The 18,544-nt window shown below is 43.6% G+C and overlaps 1 protein-coding gene across 1 annotated transcript; it reads left to right on the top strand.

Moving 5' to 3' along the window:
• Positions 1-4,433: 4,433 nt before the first annotated feature.
• LOC135558374 (tetratricopeptide repeat protein 19, mitochondrial-like) lies at positions 4,434-18,137 on the top strand. Its single transcript, XM_064992126.1, has 10 exons — positions 4,434-5,600; positions 5,853-5,944; positions 6,900-7,010; positions 7,570-7,608; positions 8,062-8,118; positions 8,483-8,544; positions 8,941-9,035; positions 11,416-11,570; positions 13,504-13,666; positions 15,791-18,137. Exons 1-10 carry the CDS (start codon positions 5,318-5,320, stop codon positions 15,949-15,951), a joined length of 1,218 nt encoding a protein of 405 aa, XP_064848198.1. The 5' UTR covers positions 4,434-5,317; the 3' UTR covers positions 15,952-18,137.
• Positions 18,138-18,544: the final 407 nt, after the last annotated feature.

The following is an 18,544-nucleotide window of genomic DNA, read 5'->3' as shown; positions in this document are numbered from 1 at the left end:
GGGCTATACTCAGCTTTGTCTCAGGATGGTAAGTTGGTGGTTGAAGATATCCCTCCAGTGGTGTGGGGGCTGTGCTTTGGCAAAGTGGGTGGGGTTATATCCTTCCTGTTTGGCCCTGTCCGGGGGTGTCCTCGGGTGGGGCCACAGTGTCTCCTGACCCCTCCTGTCTCAGCCTCCAGTATTTATGCTGCAGTAGTTTATGTGTCGGGGGCTGGGGTCAGTTTGTTATATCTGGAGTACTTCTCCTGTCCAATTCGGTGTCCTGTGTGAATCTAAGTGTGCGTTCTCTAATTCTCTCCTTCTCTCTCTCGGAGGACCTGAGCCCTAGGACCATGCCCCAGGACTACCTGACATGATGACTCCTTGCTGTCCCCAGTCCACCTGGCCGTGCTGCTGCTCCAGTTTCAACTGACCTGAGCCCTAGGACCATGCCCCAGGACTACTTGACATGATGACTCCTTGCTGTCCCCAGTCCACCTGGCCGTGCTGCTGCTCCAGTTTCAACTGTTCTGCCTTATTATTATTCGACCATGCTGGTCATTTATGAACATTTGAACATCTTGGCCATGTTCTGTTATAATCTCTACCCGGCACAGCCAGAAGAGGACTGGCCACCCCACATAGCCTGGTTCCTCTCTAGGTTTCTTCCTAGGTTTTGGCTTTTCTAGGGAGTTGTTCCTAGCCACCGTGCTTCTACACCTGCATTGCTTGCTGTTTGGGGTTTTAGGCTGGGTTTCTGTACAGCACTTTGAGATATCAGCTGATGTACGAAGGGCTATATAAATAAATTTGATTTGATTTGAAGCCCATTGTCGTGTCATTTATCTGCCGCCATCACCATGTTTCAGCATGATAATGCACAGCCCCATGTCACAAGGATCTGAACACCATTCCTGGAAGTTGAAAATGTCCCAGTTCTTCCATGGCCTGCAGACTCACCAGACATGTCACACATTGAGCATGTTTGGGATGCTCTGGATCTACGTGTATGACAGCGTGTTCCAGTTCCCGCCAATATCCATCAACTTCGCACCACCATTGAAGAGGAGCCTGATCAACTTTGTGAGGAGATGTGCCGTGCCGCATGAGGCAAATAAATGGTGGTCACACCAGATGCTGACTGTCTCTCTGATCCACGCCCCTACCTTTAAGGTATCTGTGACCGACATATTCATATCTGTATTCCCAGTCATGTGAAACCCATAGATTAGGGCCTAATGATGCATTTAAATTGACTGATTTCCTTATATGAACTGTAACTCAGCAAAATCTTTGAAATTGTTGCATGTTGCATTTACATTTTTGTTCAGTGTAGATCTACGAAATAATAGTATTGAAGAGCCAAGTTTAATTGAACTGTTGAGAAAACCTTCAGTTGATGTAAAATTTAATTAGGTATTTTGTTTCCTTGGGGAGTTGGGATTAATGGGTCTTGGTATTCATTAGTAGGAATCTGACTAATGAATATACCCCTGGTCACAGACCTTCCATGTCTCTTGTTCACACTCCAGTCCAGTTGGTGGCAGTAATGTACCTTTACATTTAAAAACCACAGAAGAAGAAATGAGAGAGAGAGAGAGAGAGAGAGAGAGAGAGAGAGAGAGAGAGAGAGAGAGAGAGAGAGAGAGAGAGAGAGAGAGAGAGAGAGAGAGAGAGAGAGAGAGAGAGAGAGAGAGAGAGAGAGAGAGAGAGAGAGAGAGAGAGAGAGAGAGAGAGAGAGAGATTTTCACGATTTTAGTGAAGGTAGTTGATGCAAACTAGCCACTTCCAAAATGCACTAATTTAAAATAACCTCTGTGATCCCCATCTTGCTAGTTACTATTTAGTATTTTATTCAAGGGGATAAGGTCATCTATACCAAGAGAGAAAATAGGTTGACAAAAAAAACTCAGTGCTTCAGATGTCCTGAGTGACATTCCATCATAGGGACATTGACTTGCTTTGCTATAGAACAAAACAGCAGTATGGGATTTATGTGTTTTTATTGATACCAACATAAAGCATAATGGCTGAAATGTAAACAGGTGCATTTTGAGAAAAGTTACAAAAAATGGGCAATGTACAGACAAAAAAAACAACATGTTTTTGTGTACCATACTTCCCTAACCACAATCCCACATCCTGAACTAAAATCAAACAAGAGTTGTAACCTGGGGGTTATTGTCTCTTAAGGTGTCAGATATAATAATTAGCTTTTCCCTCTTTTGACTGACAAATTGCAGTGGATTGGTATGTGCCCTCCATAGCTCTGTTTACACACTTTTTTACTTTGGGAGTAGCTTTTACACCAAGAATTGTTCGGGGGCGGCAGGGTAGCCTAGTGGTTAGAGCGTTGGACTAGTAACCGGAAGGTTGCGAGTTCAAACCCCTGAGCTGACAAGGTACAAATCTGTCGTTCTGCCCCTGAACAGGCAGTTAACCCACTGTTCCTAGGCTGTCATTGAAAATAAGAATGTGTTCTTAACTGACTTGCCTAGTTAAATAAAGGTTAAAAAAAAAACTTGAGTGTTTATGCTACTCGCTGCCCATCAACTCAATAGGTGTTCATTCAGTTTCTTTTTGGCCTAAGATGGGTCACGTGAGCATTTGCCACAGGTGTTGCAAAAAAATGCAGCGACTTAAGATCAGAAACTGATACAAGACGTTTTCTCACACGCAGGTCACACATATGATTACTCCCCTTGTGTGAGTCCTCATATGCTTTGTTAGACTTGCCTTTTCATGGTAGCGTTTGCCACATTCACTGCATGCAATGTGGTTTCTTTCCTTTGTGAGTCCTCATATGCACATCCAGGTATCCGTTGCCACACTCATGGCAGCAAAATGGTTTCGACCCTGTGAGTCATCATGTGCACATCCAGGTATCCGTTGCCACACTCATGGCAGCAAAATGGTTTCGACCCTGTGAGTCATCACGTGCGCCGTTAAAGACTCTGCTTTGCTTTGTAGCACTTGCCACATTCATTGCAGCAGTACGATTTCTTCTTTCCTATGTGAGTCGTCATAGGACTGTCCAGGTACTTCTTGGTTTTGAACCATTTGCCACATTCATGGCAGCAGTAGGTCTTCTCTTCGGAGTGAGTTAACCGGCGGAGTTTAGAACATTAGAACACATGAAGGATTTCTCACATATAAGGCACTTATAGGGCCTCTCCCCTGTGTGAATCCTCATATGCCCTGTTAAGACTTGGTTTTTCCTCTGAACCAATTTGCCACATTCATTGCATGGTTTTTCCCCTGTGTGATTCTTCAACGAACTACTGCCCCCGCACATTGACTCTGTACCAGCACCCCCCACACACATATATACAGTGGGGAGAACAAGTATTTGATAACCTGCAAAATCGGCAGTGTTTCCTACTTACAGAACATGTAGAGGTCTGTCTGTAATTTTTATCATAGGTACACTTCAACTGTGAGAGAAGGAATCTAAAACAAAAATCCAGTAAATCACATTGTATGATTTTTAAGTAATTAATTAACGACAGCTCGGGGATTCGATCCAGCAACTTTTCGGTTACTGGCCTTTTCGATTACTCTAACCACTAGGCTAACCTGCCGCTCCATTAACGTGTATTGTGTAGTGCAAAAAAATAAATGAATGATTTAGTTATGTTGGTAATTGGTGTCATGTCTCTTGGCAGCATTTTGCCTTTTCCCTACAGTTTTCAGCGATTAGCTTCACCCACGACTGGCTCATATGTTACACCCGATGTACATTCAATTCCAAAGGAATGCTGCATTAATTAGTCTTTCAGTATTGCGTTGCAGAGCCGGTGTGTTCGAGGTGGTCAAATTGCCTGCGAAGACTTGACAGAAATAGTAGCAAAAGGTGAATGTTGAACTTTATGTTATTAATTTTATTTTTTTTACACTAAAAAAAAAGTACGTATACATAAGAACAATTTACAGACAACACTCATACACCAACTACATCTCATCTTCCCAGACCAACATGCTCACAGCCCATCCCTTGTGCTTGCATTATTGTTTGTCACTTGGCCTTATTAAATTGTACTAATTTGTTTTTCTCGGTCACCCCATGCAATTTCAATAATAAATCATTAGATTTTTCCATTATGTCAATGATGGCGGATTGATTGACTTCCACGTTTCTAGTATACATTTTTTTCGTTATTAGAAGAGAATCGTCCAGCCCATTGGGTATCTCACTACACCTTCATGCCATGTCTTGAAATATGCAGACAGCCGGATTAAAAGTAAATTTACATTCTAATACTTGACAGCCAACTTTCTAGTTTCGCCCACAAATTCCGGATTTAGTAGCATTCCCAGAAAAGCATGGATTAATTGCGTTCATATTTTATTTGCATGTTTCTTGTACTTGATTTAATGTTTTTTTTCAGCGTCGCTGATCCGGAGAACCGCGGGCGAGTGAGGAAACGGCACGTGAACGCGAGCTATGTACTTTGACACCGTTGCACTGTGTGGGACGTTTATTTTCTAACGAAGATTTACATTTGATGCACCTGTAGTGTACTGCAGCAGCGGAAAAACCGGACACTGTCATTCCCAGATAGTCCCTCGCGCGAGACAAATGCCGCGTTCAAAACAACTGGAAACTCAGAAGAAAAAAACAGAAAGGTCAAATAATGACGTCAGTGATCTTCAGATCCGGAGCTCCTGAAATGTCCCGAGTTCTCAAATTGGATGACCGTTCAAACCGATTTTTCCCAGTCGTAGCTCGTTCTTCTCCCCCTGAGTTCCCAGTTGTTTTGAACGCACTGAAGTCAGAGATTATCCAAATCCGAGTTCCACGTTGTTTTGAACGCGGCAAAAGGCTTGTGGTTAGCTGTCAGATAGCTTAGAAGAACGAATTTGTTGTGTAACTTTATAATGCATATTTTTTTTGTTCGGTACAGACCTGCTCCAAACTTCAGAAGAAATACACGTAGACGTTCGTTCTCCATTTTTTTAACTGGAGATCTCATCCTGGTAACGCTACTCTGCTATCGTTTTTCCACTGCCATGAAAATCTTATCAACCACGGTTGTTTAATCGTTTCAACAGCTGTACTTTAGACATTTTGGAAAAAGTACACATCAGATGCTCATAAATAAATCAACTAAAGGTAGTCGTATTGACCGCAGGCGCATATAAACACTTCCGGCACAAGTTTTTTTGTATTGTCCTTCAAAATAGAAAATACAACATTGATGTATTCAATACATATGCGAAAATATTACAATTCATATTATTGCTGTTATGTACAACTTCCCTTTTATGTTGAACGCTTTTTGATTTAAAGGGAGTGACGTGTTTTTGGTTTTCCACCAAAACCTCCGACTGAATTGTAATGTATTTTAAAATGGCGTTACCCGCTATCACTCGTGCATTATTTACTAATAGGAATCAAATAAAGCAATGTATGTCAGAGGGCTTCCGCAACCTGTCTTTAGGTAGTCGAGTTCATGCGAGGACACAATCATTGAAATGTCTGAAAAGGACGACTTCTCAATCGTATGCTATCCATGCTACTGTGCACAGAAGGTCACCGCTATACCGCAGCTGCGAAAGCGATGGCGATGAAAATAGTCGTGCTACTAGTAACTGGATTTATGCAATGGGGAGTGTAATTGGTAAGTAAGTTATTGTCATGCCAGATGTTTAAAATACTCTTCCCTAGTGTGTGTCATTGTCAATACATGAAACTTCGACCAAGAGACTCTCATCGATCATCTTTTACATTGATGTGCATATGATTTGTATTATTATGAGTCCTTCAACATGTCATTACAAGAACGTGGTTAACGTTCATAACAGGTCATTTGAGTCATTGAGTGACCTAAATGTTTTGATATACACCCCCCCCTTCCCTCCCTCCCTCATAGCGTTCTCTCTCTTCAGCAAAGCTGAGGAGGACACCAGAACTGATGCCCAGAAGAAAGAAGATGAGATTATTTTACTTTTGAAGAGAGCCAAGGTAACTAATTGTCATTGATGCAGGCAACTCCTCAATCCAGTTTCTACCTAGAATCTTAATCTCAACGAGAAGTACTGTACCATGCAACTGTATTTGCCAAGAGATTATTTGCAATCTTGTGAATCTAACACCCTGACTACACCGCTCTGGTGCGCAAGCGTTGCAAAATACATTTAGGAATCTATGTTATTAAATTATTGCACCCACACTGCTCGCGCCAACGAGTGGCTGTGTTGCCAAGGGCTAAAATAGAAGTCATTTCTATTTCTGACTCAGATCACGCTGCATGTCCTGCCTCTCCCATCTCCTCATTGGTTTATAGAAGCAGGTACCCACGTGCCATCTCCTCAGTGGTTATACCCACGTGGGTGATTGAAAGACAAACTGTTGTTGTGGTAATACTATGAAAGTTTAGATGCCGATCACCATATAAGTTAAACGATGAAAAGGCTTGGAAGGGGGAGAGATGACTAGAAACGATTCGGTTGACCGTTTTTAACGGTGGATTCATTGTTGGAGTAGAGGACCTTGTGCATTTCAGGTAAAATAACAACCTAATGTTTATATCCCAGGACAAATTAGCTAGCAGCAGCAAGCTAGCTAAATAGGACAAATTAGCTAGCAAGTGCAAGCTAACTAGCTAAATTGCCATAAATGTTTAGTGCTTTTTGACCTGTCCCCAAATTAATATCATTGGTTCGGAGTTTGTTTTGATATTTTATCCTGCGTGTCATGATCGCGTTTGGTGTGGGGGGACCAAATAAATGTATGCACGATGGCGCACATGTGCAGACGGTTTTTGGGTTCCGTGTAAGTGTCATCAACGTAACATCATTTTAATTGTATCAATTCAGACTCAAATGTTGGTCATATCTGTTCTAGACATTATGTTTTGATGAAGTGTCATTTCTTTACATGTTATGTCTGAGTAACATTGGTGTGTGTTGTGTTCAAGCTCAGTATGATGCGGGGGCAGTTGCATGGAGCTAATGGATTCCTCCACCAGGCCATCGCGCTGGCCCACCAGACTAATAATACACAAGCTATCATCTACACCTACAGCTTGGTAAAAGCCTTGACTATTTAACAGGACGTTTTTAACTTGTTCAAATGTGCTTCAAGCCGTGTTTATTAGCCTACACAGTGAACACGTGTGGTTGACTGGACCTATTTGACACGTGATTGGTCTTTGCTTCTGCTGTGCATTATTTTAAGAATCACAGCCTCTTGCAATAGTGCACACACATTGATACATGTTGTGATAACGATAGTTTTGAGGTATCACTCAATTTTGTAAAAAAATTTTTTACTAGGCAAGTCAGTTAAGAACAAATTCTTATTTTCAATGACGGCCTAGGAACAGCGGGTTAACTGCCTGTTCAGGGGCAGAACGACAGATTTTGCACCTTGTCAGCTTGGGGATTTGAACTTACGACCTTTCGGTTACTAGTCCAACGCTCTAACCACTAGGCTACACTGCCGCCCCAACAATACACTTTGATGGAGTAATGCCTACTCAGGAATTTCTGTAAGCATTTTTTAATGTAATGCCATGCATGGTATTAATGCCACAGAAAGTCAGCTGCACATCATTATTGTTGTTTTATTGTCCCCGGTCTCTACAGATGGCGAACCTTGCCTATGTCCAAGGTCAGCTGGATAATGTGAGTAATAGCAGAGGTCGCCACTCTTTCTCCTCTTCAGTGAACCCCCACCTGCTGTCCCACTTTTGGGATCCTGCTTATCAAAATTAACTAAGTTAAAAAATCTGCAAGGAGCACTGCCGCTATTGACGTTTCCTAATGTATGTGTTCTTCAAAGGAGGGCACAGATTGAGAAGAGCCAATAGGGGGAGCATTTTTTTCTATCCTGTTTTTGTGGATGTCTGTAAGCTGGAGGTGAAGATGGTGTCATATTGCGGAGTCTACCTTTGAAACCATTCAGTTGTACTCAGCTCATGAGGGGTTCATAAGTATTTTCTTCAAGAATTCGTGGTACATCATTCATTGAAATGACAATTGAGCAGAGGTTAATGTGATTGTACTTATATATATTTTATGCTTGTGTTTTGAGCTGTTTTGCTGACTTCCAGTGACCCCTGTGCTCTTCTCCCTCAGGCAGAGAAACTGTTCAAAGTGGCCATGAGTTTCATGTTGTCCGGAGGAACACCACAGGTGAGGGTTGGTCGTGTGTCTAAGTAAGAGGTTAATGGCGTGGTAAATATATAAAAATGTCTGCACGGATTACTGTAAGTCACTTTGGATTAAAAGGTCTGCTACATGGTATATTTTATTAATAGCAGAGGAATAGAATTGTTGTTACATCTGGACAGTAGAGTCGCTGGGTACTGAAGCAGTTTTTTGATTTTGAAATGAAGAGGACAATCTATCTATTGTCCATTTGGAAGAAAGATGGACTTTCTGGAATAGTTTTTGGCTCAGCTCCGTCAATTCAGAAACCATTGGTAGTGCATTGTGGTCCAGACACTCAATGCTATATTGCTACTTCAGTCTTTTTCTCTCTCCCTCGGGTTCAAAGGATGACAATGGGGTCATTGAGATGTCCTTGAAGCTCGCTACCATATATGCCGGCCAGGAGAAGTAAGTGAACTTCAAAAGTAGATGTCTTCATGTGAGTTTAAATGGACATTGGAGCAATTGAATCAGCTTCAAGGTTTAAGGCAACCAAATGAGTTTGTAAATAATGAATAAATAATAATAATAAATAATGGACATCATCTAAATTAGGAGGCACCTTTTTGATGACTTTTAATAGATACAAATAAGTCTCTGATAGGAGCCAGCCAGCCTAGTTGTTTAAGAGTGTGCCTATACACCATTAGAAGGCCTCTACCCAAAGGTTTTCAGTTGAGAATGTTTTTTTTTTCTCCCTGCGCTTGGTTGTAGTCCTGTATTATAGGACTATATGTTCATGAACCACCCCCCCAGTACCACGGTGAACCATTTACCAACTGTAACCTGTTTGTTTCTTCTCAGGAATGACTTGGCAGAGATGGGTTTCCAGTTTTGCACTGAATCCCTTGAAACCAAGTTGGAGAAATTCAAGGAACTTCCTGCTGAGGAGCAATCTGGTATCTAACGACCAAACCTTCCATTTGTTTTTAGCTGTAATAGCATAAGATTGTGTGTGTATGACTCTGGGTGATGTTGTCATCCAGAGTGACATTTATTTATATTCCAAGCTACAGTATGTCACGCTACTTTACATACAGAAGGTTTTTAAAGGGTAAAATAGTTTGGTCTGCTTCGTTTGCCATTGAAAAAACGATCACGATTCTGGTATCGTCACAGCCCTAAACAGGATTCTCGTCTATCTCCTGTCCAACACTGCTCGTGTGTGTGTGTGTGTGTGGCACCATGCTGTCTGCTAAAAATGCATATCACTTGACTCAAACTTGCTTGTAGCTCACATCATTATCACAAATCTAGGCTTACATTTTAGTCAAAACAGCACGGTCTTGATCTGACAAGCAAAGCAACTCACACAAATCTTTAATGCTAAGAAAAATATACATTTTTGTTATAAGATGCATGAAGATGCAATCTATACTTTTTAACAAATTTGAAATGCTAGCTTCATAAGTAAATGATCCATTTCAAGCTATTTTGACATGTCAAAAAAGGCCTAAGCTAGTAATTGTTGGTTGATGGCCAATTTCTGGTGAGCTTGCAAAGTAAACCATTACTATTCTTGATCACCAAACAATTTTCGGAGCTGCATATTTATTTTGGCATTCCCCTACACTACACCCCATCGCTGTACAGCAAATCAGCAATCTGTTCGCTAGCTCACTGACCTGTGTTGATTGACATATTGCTGTTCCAATCAGAGGGCTGAGTGTGCGTTTCGCTAGCCAGCCTGTTACACATTTTCTTTTGCAAGGGAGATGCTGCAGCTACTGTCTCTGGCTGTGTGGAGAGTAATCCACAGACACTCTGTGCCACAAAATTCAAGCCATCAGTCAGTCAAGTCCCGAGCCTTGAAGCTCCAAGTCTCAAGTTATTTTATTTTTTGTCGAGTACACAACTCGGGTATGTTCAAATTGTCCCTGTAGGAACAACATCCTCTATGCACTTCCTGATGAACCAGCCCAGAGACCGAGTCAGTATATTCGTCAGTGTTATTCCCAGAAACATTCCCGGAACATATCTCTGTCTGTGTGATCAAAACAATTCTGCAGCATGGATTCTGATTGGTCAGTCCAGCGTTGCACAGATGTTAGCACTGGTGCGTCCTGTTTTAATTTCTGCCTATAGGCAGGTAATAGCAGAATAGAGGCGTGGTCTGATTTGCCGAAGGGGAAGGAGAGGGGGGGGGGTTCTAATCCGTCTCGGATTGAAGAATAACAACACTGATCCAATGTATTATTCCCGCAAGTAAAGGGAAGAGATGTGTTTTGTGGAATTCTGGGAGAATTTTCCTTTAAAGTCCACAATGGATCTGGCCTTGGGATATGCTGTTTCCAATTTGCTCAATGTCCTGTTTAATTTTCGAGTGCCAGAGCAGTGTCTGTTTGTGAGGAGGGGACACACACAAACACACACACACGCACTAATTTGTCTTGAGTAATCTTGATCTGCTGTCCAGAAGTGCTTGTCGGCGATAGGGAATAATACTAGAAACCTTCTGATCAAATAAAGTAAAAAAAAAATATATTTAAAAACACAAAATAATCAAGAGTGCTAAATTGGCAGGGAGCTAGCAACAGGGTGACCATCGTCAGCGCCATCTTGTTTTAAAAGCCAGTCCATTGTACTGTTCTGTGAACAACAGACTGTCAGTTCATTGTAAAGTGCAAGCCTCTTCTTCTCGAGCTGTGTTGGGCCCTAAGGTGTCTTCTCTCTAGCACAGAGTGTGTGTGTGTGTGTGTGTGTGCTGTCCTTGTTCTCCTTTCTTTGTAAATGTTGTCCAATTACAATATTTAAACCCTCATAATGTCATCTGTAATCCGGGGCGTGACAGAACAGCACAACAAACACTGCTCCCTGTGAACTGAATGTCTCAAGCAGACTGATGCAGCTTTTCCTCTAGAACATTCCATGTGTTTTTTCTCTGTCCCTTTTTTAAAAAACTTTTCATTCCTAATCCTTCCAAATCAAGTCTCTGCCAATGACAGGAATTACCATTGCACAATGCAGCCACAACCATGCTTGAAATGATGGTGTGGCCTGGCTGGTGTCGTGGTGCTGTCTCAGGCACACATTATGTACCGTGACGGTATAGGCTGGAATCCGGCCTAATACCCTGTGACGTAGACAGAGGATATCTTTCCCCTTGGTCACACTCTTGCACGATCGGGTCAATAAAATCAGAACATTTAAATAAAGAGGGCGATGTTATCTTCTGAAAAGTTTTGTAACCTTGCTTTTCGTATGTGGTGCATTCAACCTTTTTCGATATTGAACTTGCTCGCTGACAGCATCCATCCTTGTGTTTCTCCCTCTCTTCAGAGGAGTTGCGGAAGGAGACCCGGCTCCTACTGGGCCTGACCCTGGACTCCCACGCCCGCTACATGGTCGCTATACACCGCCTGAGCCAGGCGGTGGTGGACTACAAGCAAGCCTTGCTGATCTGTCAGGAAGAGCAGGGAGAGACCCACCCACAGGTACCAGTTGGCCAGGGAGAGACCCGCCCACAGGTACCAGTTGGCCAGGAAGAGCAGGGAGAGACCCACCCACAGGTACCAGTTGGTCAGGAAGAGCAGGGAGAGACCCGCCCACAAGTACTAGTTGGCCAGGAAGAGCAGGGAGAGACCCGCCCACAGGTACCAGGAAGAGCAGGGAGAGACCTGCCCACAGGTACCAGGAAGAGCAGGGAGAGACCCGCCCACAGGTACCAGGAAGAGCAGGGAGAGACCCGCCCACAGGTACCAGGAAGAGCAGGGAGAGACCCGCCCACAGGTACCAGGAAGAGCAGGGAGAGACCCGCCCACAGGTACCAGGAAGAGCAGGGAGAGACCCGCCCACAGGTACCAGGAAGAGCAGGGAGAGACCCGCCCACAGAAGCCTGATGTAGTCTAAATGCTTTGCAGTTATGCGTCTTGATGTTTTGTAAACTATCAAATTTTATTGGTCACATACATGGTTAGCAGATGTTAATGCGAGTGTAGCGAAATGCTTGTGCTTCTAGTTCCGACAGTGCAGTAATGTCTAACAATTTCACAACTACCTAATACACACAAATCTTTAGGTCTGGAATAAGAAAATGTACATATAAATATATGGATGCGCGATGGCATAGACAAGATGCAATAGATGGTATAAGATGCATTACTCATTTCATATGGAAATATTGTAAGATATGTAAATGTATATTAAAGTGGCATTGTTTAAAGTGACTAGTAAGTCTCTAGGCAGCAGCCTCTCTTAGTTAGTGATTGCTGTTTAGCAGCATGGCCTTGAGATAGAAGCTGTTTTTCAGTCTCTCGGTCCTAGCTTTGATGCACCTGTACTGACCTCGCCTTCTGGATGGTAGTGGGGTGAACAGGCAGTAGCTCTGGTGGTTGTTGTCCTTGTTTCCTTCCTGTGACATGCGGTGCTGTAGGTGTCCTGGAGGGCAGGTAGTTTGACCCCGGTCATGCGTTGTGCAGACCTCACTACCCTCTGGAGAGCCTTGCGGTTGAGGGCAGTGCAGTTGGCGTACCAGGCGGTGATGCAGCTCGACAGGATGCTCTAGATTGTGCATCTATAAAAGTTTGTCAGGGTTTTAGGTGACAAGCCAAATTTCTTCAGCCTCCTGAGGTTGAAGAGGCGCTGTTGCGCCTTTTTCACCACACTGTCTGTGTGGGTGGACCATTTCAGTTTGACTGTGATGTGTATGCCGAGGAACTTAAACTTTCCACCTTGTCCACTACTGTCCCTTCGATGTGGATAGAGGGGTGCTCCCTCTGCTGTTTCCTGAAATAGACGATCTCCTTTGTTTTGTTGACATTGAGTGAGGTTGTTTTCCTGACACCACACTCAGTGCCTTCACCTCCTACCTGTAGGTTGTCTTGTTGTTGATCAAGCCCACTAATGTTGTGTTGTATGCAAATTTGATGATTGAGTTGGAGGCGTGCATGGCCACGCAGTCATGGGTGAACAGTGTGTACAGGAGGAGGCTGAGCACGCACCCTTGTGGGGCCCCGGTGTTGAGGATCAGCGAAGTGGAGATGTTGTTTCCTACCTTCACCACCTGGGGGCGGCCCTCCAAAGTCCAGGACCCAGTTGCACAGGGCGAGGTTGAGACCCAGGGCCTCCAGCTTAATGATGAGCTTGGAGGGTACTATGGTATTGAATGCTGAGATGTAGTCAATGAACAGAATTCATACATCGGTATTACTCTTGTCCAGATGGGATAGGGCAGTGTGATGGGCGATTAGTCATTTAGTTCAGTTCTTTGCCTTCTTGAGTACAGGAACAATGGGAGGCCATCTTGAAGCATGTGGGGACAGCAGACTGGGTGGCATTTATGCATCCTTGCTGTTTTGTAACCTAGAGGTTACATCTGTTCTTACTTATTTATTATCTGGAAATTGTTTTCTGCTGTCCTGACTACAGTCCTTGGTGCTGATGAGTGACCTGGCCACCATCCTGGACATGCAGGGTTGCCACGACGAGGCTCTGCCCCTGGTGAAGCAGGCTGTGGAGCTGAGCAGAGAAGCCGGCCACCCTGACCAACATGTGCTGCTGGGAAACATGGCAGGCATCCTACTGCACAATGGTAAGGAGGGATGAAAATGAGGACAACCTCTAGGTTTCCTCCAACACAAGCCAGTGTCACAACATTAACTTTTATTGTGAATTCGCTAAATCAATGTAACTCCGTTGGTAGAGCATGACTCTTGCAATGTCAGGATAGTGGGTTTGATTCCCGGGAACCATAAGTTTAAAAACAAATTTAAAAAATGGTTGCATACTGTGATGTCGTGGTAAAAAACAATAATGGTTGCGTTACGGTGATCGCCGGCCACGGTGAAAAAAATAACCCTCCCTATATATACTTTCAATATGTTTTTCCACAGAAGGTGGGTAAACTGTTGAAAGAAAAAACAAGTGGGACCGCACATATTTTTTTATTTCACCTTTATTTAACCAGGTAGGCTAGTTCAGAACAAGTTCTCATTTACAACTGCGACCTGGCTAAGATAAAGCAAAGCAGTTCGACACATACAACAACAGAGTTACACATGGAATAAACAAACATACAATCAATAATACAGTAGAAAAATCTATATACAGCATGTGCAAATGAGGTGGGATAAGAGGGGTAAGGCAATAAATAGGCCATGGTGGCAAAGTAATTAAACACTGGAATGGTAGATGTGCAGATGATGAATGTGCAAGTAGAGATACTGGGGTGCAAAGGAGCAAGATAAATAAGTAAATACAGTATGGGGATGAGGTAGATTGGATAGGCTGTTTACAGATGGGCTATGTTCAGGTGCAGTGATCTGTGAGCTGCTCTGACAGCTGGTGCTTAAAGCTAGTGAGGGAGGTAAGTCTCCAGCTTCAGAGATTTTTGCAGTTCAGTCCAGTCATTGGCAGCAGAGAACTGGAAGGAGAGGCGGCCAAAGTAAGAATTGTTTTGGGGGGGTGACCAGTGAGATATACCTGCTGGAGCGTGTGCTATGGGTGGGTGCTGCTATGGTGACCAGTGAGCTGAGAAAAGGCGGGACTTTACCTAGCAGAGACTTGTAGATGACCTGGAGCCAGTGGGTTTGGCGACGAGTAAGAAGCGAGGGCCAGCCAACGTGGTGGATAGTATATGGGGCTTTGGTGTCAAAACGAATGGCACTGTGATCGACTGCATCAAATTTGTCGAGTAGCGTGTTGGAGGCTATTTTGTAAATGACATTGTCGAGGATCGGTAGGATGGTATTACGAGGGTATGTTTGGCAGCATGAGTGAAGGATGCTTTGTTGCAAAATAGGATGCCAATTCTAGATTTAATTTTGGATGGGAGATGTTTTATGTGAGTCTGGAAGGAGAGTTTAGTCTAACCAGACACCTAGGTATTTGTAGTTGTCCACATATTCTAAGTCAGAACCGTCTAGTCTAACCAGACACCTAGGTATTTGTAGTTGTCCACATATTCTAAGTCAGAACCGTCTAGTTTAATGCTGGATGGGCAGGCAGGTGCAGGTAGTGATCGGTTGAAGAGCATGCACTTAGTTTTACTTGCATTTAAGAGCAGTTGGAGGCCACGGAAGGAGAGTTGTATGGCATTGAAGCTCATCTGGAGTTAGTTAACAGTGTCCAAAGAAGGGCCAGAGGTATACAGAATGGTGTCGTCTGTGTAGAGTTGGATCAGAGAATCACCAGCAGCAAGAGCAACATCATTGATGTATACAGAGAAGAGAGTCGGCCCGAGAATTGAACCCTGTGGCACCCCCATAGAGACTGCCAGAGTTCCGGACAACAGGCCTTCCGATTTGACCTACTGAACTCTATCAGAGAAGTAGTTGGTGAACCAAGCGAGGAAAATCGTTTGAGAAACCAAGGCTGTTGAGTCTGCCAATAAGAATGTTGTGATTGACAGAGTCGAAAGCCTTAGCCAGGTCGACGAATACGGCAGTTTGAGTAGGTGCAGCTGCATAAGTAACTGTACAGATATTAACATTAATGAATAACATTTAGTTCAAGGGGGTACAGTGAAGACTTTTTTACGACTGTTGATCATCTCTGTAGTGTTCACTAAGGCGTGCAACAGAAAACGCTTCAAAGCGTTTTTGCAATAGAAAACAACAATGTGTGTCGTATTGGACAAGGCCCCTTCCAGGTCGTCCCACCTGTTTTTCTTTCCGTTTCGTGCCAAATGAACACAATCCTTCTTGTCTCCTTCTAGATCTTTTTGAGGAGTCTGTGAAGCTGTACAAGGAGGCCTTGGCTCTGGCCCAGTCTGCAGGAGATGAAGAAGCACTGGAGCAGATCCAGGAGGGACTGAAAGAGGTGGGAAACAGGAGGAAAGCACAGAAGGCAGAAGCAGCCAAGAATAAGACCGACTGACCGGTTGGATCAACTAAACTAATCTTATTAACACAACCCCCAAGCAATCTCTCTTAACGTGTCTGTGCTGAAGGGATCTGAGTGGTCAATGTTAGCACAAGTTATGGAGGGCATTTAGCTCAGAAAGAGAAGAACAACACTGTCACATCGTAACAGATGTCTCGGGAACAGTTTCTTACACTGGGCAATTAACAATTATCTGTGAAACCCCAATGATGTTGTCTGTATTGTGGGGAAATCTCACTCCTTCAATGTGGTGTCTTTTTGTTGTCAGATTGGCATTAAGATGTCATGGGAACACCTCAGGGCTTAATTAATTCCAGAATTCAATCAAAAGGTGTGTTGTCGACAAGCGTAAATTGCACTTGACTTTTTAAATTATGACTTTATATTTACGTTTGTGCTGGCATCTTCAGAGTTTGTCATGAATGCGATCTCTCCACGAACGTCGAGGGGAAATGCCCTTTTACAAAAGGCACATTGTTCGACAGAGCGATTGATGACAGTGTGTGTTGTTTGAATTCCATCCTGAATGATGGCGCCTCAGTCTGACTTGCCATTGCTGTCTGAATCACTAAATGAAACTAAGATATATGTAAATGTTGAATGGGCTAGAATGGGACATAGGACTTAACTGGCAGCTTCAAGAGTGAAAGGCCTAATCAATAACCTTTTTATGAACAGAGATGTATCATAAAAACTGTCTTTAAGATTGTAAAAACTGTATATATATAAATTACATACAGTGCATTTGTAAATAATTCCGACCTTGACTTTTTCCACATTTTGATACGTTATAGCCTTATTCTAAAATGGATTAAATAGTTTTTCCCCTCATCAATCAATACACAATACTCCATAATGACATAGCAAAAAAACTGGTTTTTAGAAATGTTTGCAAATGTATTAAATTCACATTTACATAAGTATTCAGACCCTTTACACAGTACTTTATTGAAGCATCTTTGGCAGCGATTACTGCCTCGAGTCTTCTTGGGAAAGACGCTACAAGCTTGACACACCTGTATTTGGGGAGTTTCTTCCATTCTTCTCTGCAAATTCTCTGAAGCTCTGTCAGGTTGGATGGTGCACAGCTATTTTCATGTTTCTCCAGAGATGTTTGATCGGTTTCAAGTCCAGACTCTGGCTAGGCCACTCAAGGAGATTGATTCAGAGACTTGTCCCGAAGCCACTCCTGTGTGCTTACGGTCGTTGTCCCGTTGGAAGGTTAGCCTTTGCCCCAGTCTGAGGTCCTGAGCAGGTTTTCAAGGATCTCTGTACATTAACTGAGCAATCTTTCCCTCTACTGACTAGTGCTCAGACTGTCCGCAATAGGATGAGAGAGGCTGGACTGAGGGCTTATTGGCCTGTTGTAAGGCAGGTCCTCACCAGACATCACCGGCAACAACTTTGCCTATTGGCACCAATCCACTGTCGCTGGACCAGACAGGACTGGCAAAAGTGCTCTTCACTGACGAGTAGCGGTTTTGTCTCACCAGGGGTGATGGTCGGATTCGCGTTTATCGTCGAAGGAATGAGCATTATGCCGAGGCCTGTACTCTGGTGCAGGATCGATTTGTAGGTGCGGGGTCTGTCATGGTCTGGGGCGGTGTGTCACAGAATCATTGGACTGAGCTTGTTGTCATTGCAGGCAATCTCAACGCTGTGCGTTACAGGTAAGACATCCTCCTCCATCGTGTAGTACCCTTCCTCCAGGCTCATCCTGACATGACCCTCCAGCATGACAACGCCACCTGCCATAATGCTCGTTCTGTGTGTGATTTCCTATAAGACAGGAATGTCAGTGTTGTCATGGCCAGCGAAGAGCCTGGATCTCAATCCCATTGAGCATGTCTGGGACCTGTTGGATCGAAGGGTGAGGGCTAGGGCCATTCCCCCCCAGAAATGTCAGAGAACTTGCAGGTGCCTTGGTGGAAGAGTGGGTTAACATCACACAGCAAGAACTGGCAAATCTGGTGCAATCCATGAGGAGGAGATGCAGTACTTAATGCAGCTGGTGGCCACACCAGACACTGACTGACTTTTGATTTTGACCCCCCCCCCCCCTGTTCAGGGACACATTATTCAATTTCTGTTAGTAACATGTTTGTGGAACTTGTTCAGTTGTTGAATCTTATGTTCATACACATGTTAAGTTTGCTGAAAATAAACTCCGTTAACAGTGAGAGGACGTTTATTTTTTTTGCTGAGTTTTAAGTCAACTGGCTTAATCTGTGAGATGACTTGCATGAGTCAGGGCTCCCGCGGCATCTCAGTGCGAGAGGCGTCACTACAGTCCCTGGTTTGAATCCAGGCTGTATCACATCCGGCCGTGACGCTGGCACACAATTGGCCGTGGTAGGCCGTCGTTGTAAATAAGAATGTCATTAACTGACTTGCCTAGTTAAAGGTTACATTTACAAAGTGAATCTGACTGCTATCAGATAAGTGTACATACAATGTGAGTCTTAACTTTAATACAACAATACATTTATTTAGTAATATTACAGTTGATATAGATTAAACTGATTTTTAATGACTCTAAGGCAGAGTGCTCCAGAACCTTGGCTGTGGGTCGGGACTTTTTCCTATT

This window comes from Oncorhynchus masou, chromosome 17 (genome assembly GCF_036934945.1).
Source record: "Oncorhynchus masou masou isolate Uvic2021 chromosome 17, UVic_Omas_1.1, whole genome shotgun sequence".
Classification (NCBI taxonomy): domain Eukaryota; kingdom Metazoa; phylum Chordata; class Actinopteri; order Salmoniformes; family Salmonidae; genus Oncorhynchus; species Oncorhynchus masou.
The sequence above is the reverse complement of the archived record's forward strand: the minus strand, read 5'-3'. Positions and strand labels throughout refer to the sequence as shown.

Bases quoted from the DNA above. Each gene is read 5' to 3' on its own strand.
- LOC135558374 (XM_064992126.1), top strand. From the start codon at position 5,318: ATGTATTTTAAAATGGCGTTACCCGCTATCACTCGTGCATTATTTACT. The intron at 5,945-6,899 runs GTAACTAATTGT...GTTGTGTTCAAG, and splicing joins TACTTTTGAAGAGAGCCAAG to CTCAGTATGATGCGGGGGCA. The intron at 9,036-11,415 runs GTATCTAACGAC...CCCTCTCTTCAG, and splicing joins TCCTGCTGAGGAGCAATCTG to AGGAGTTGCGGAAGGAGACC.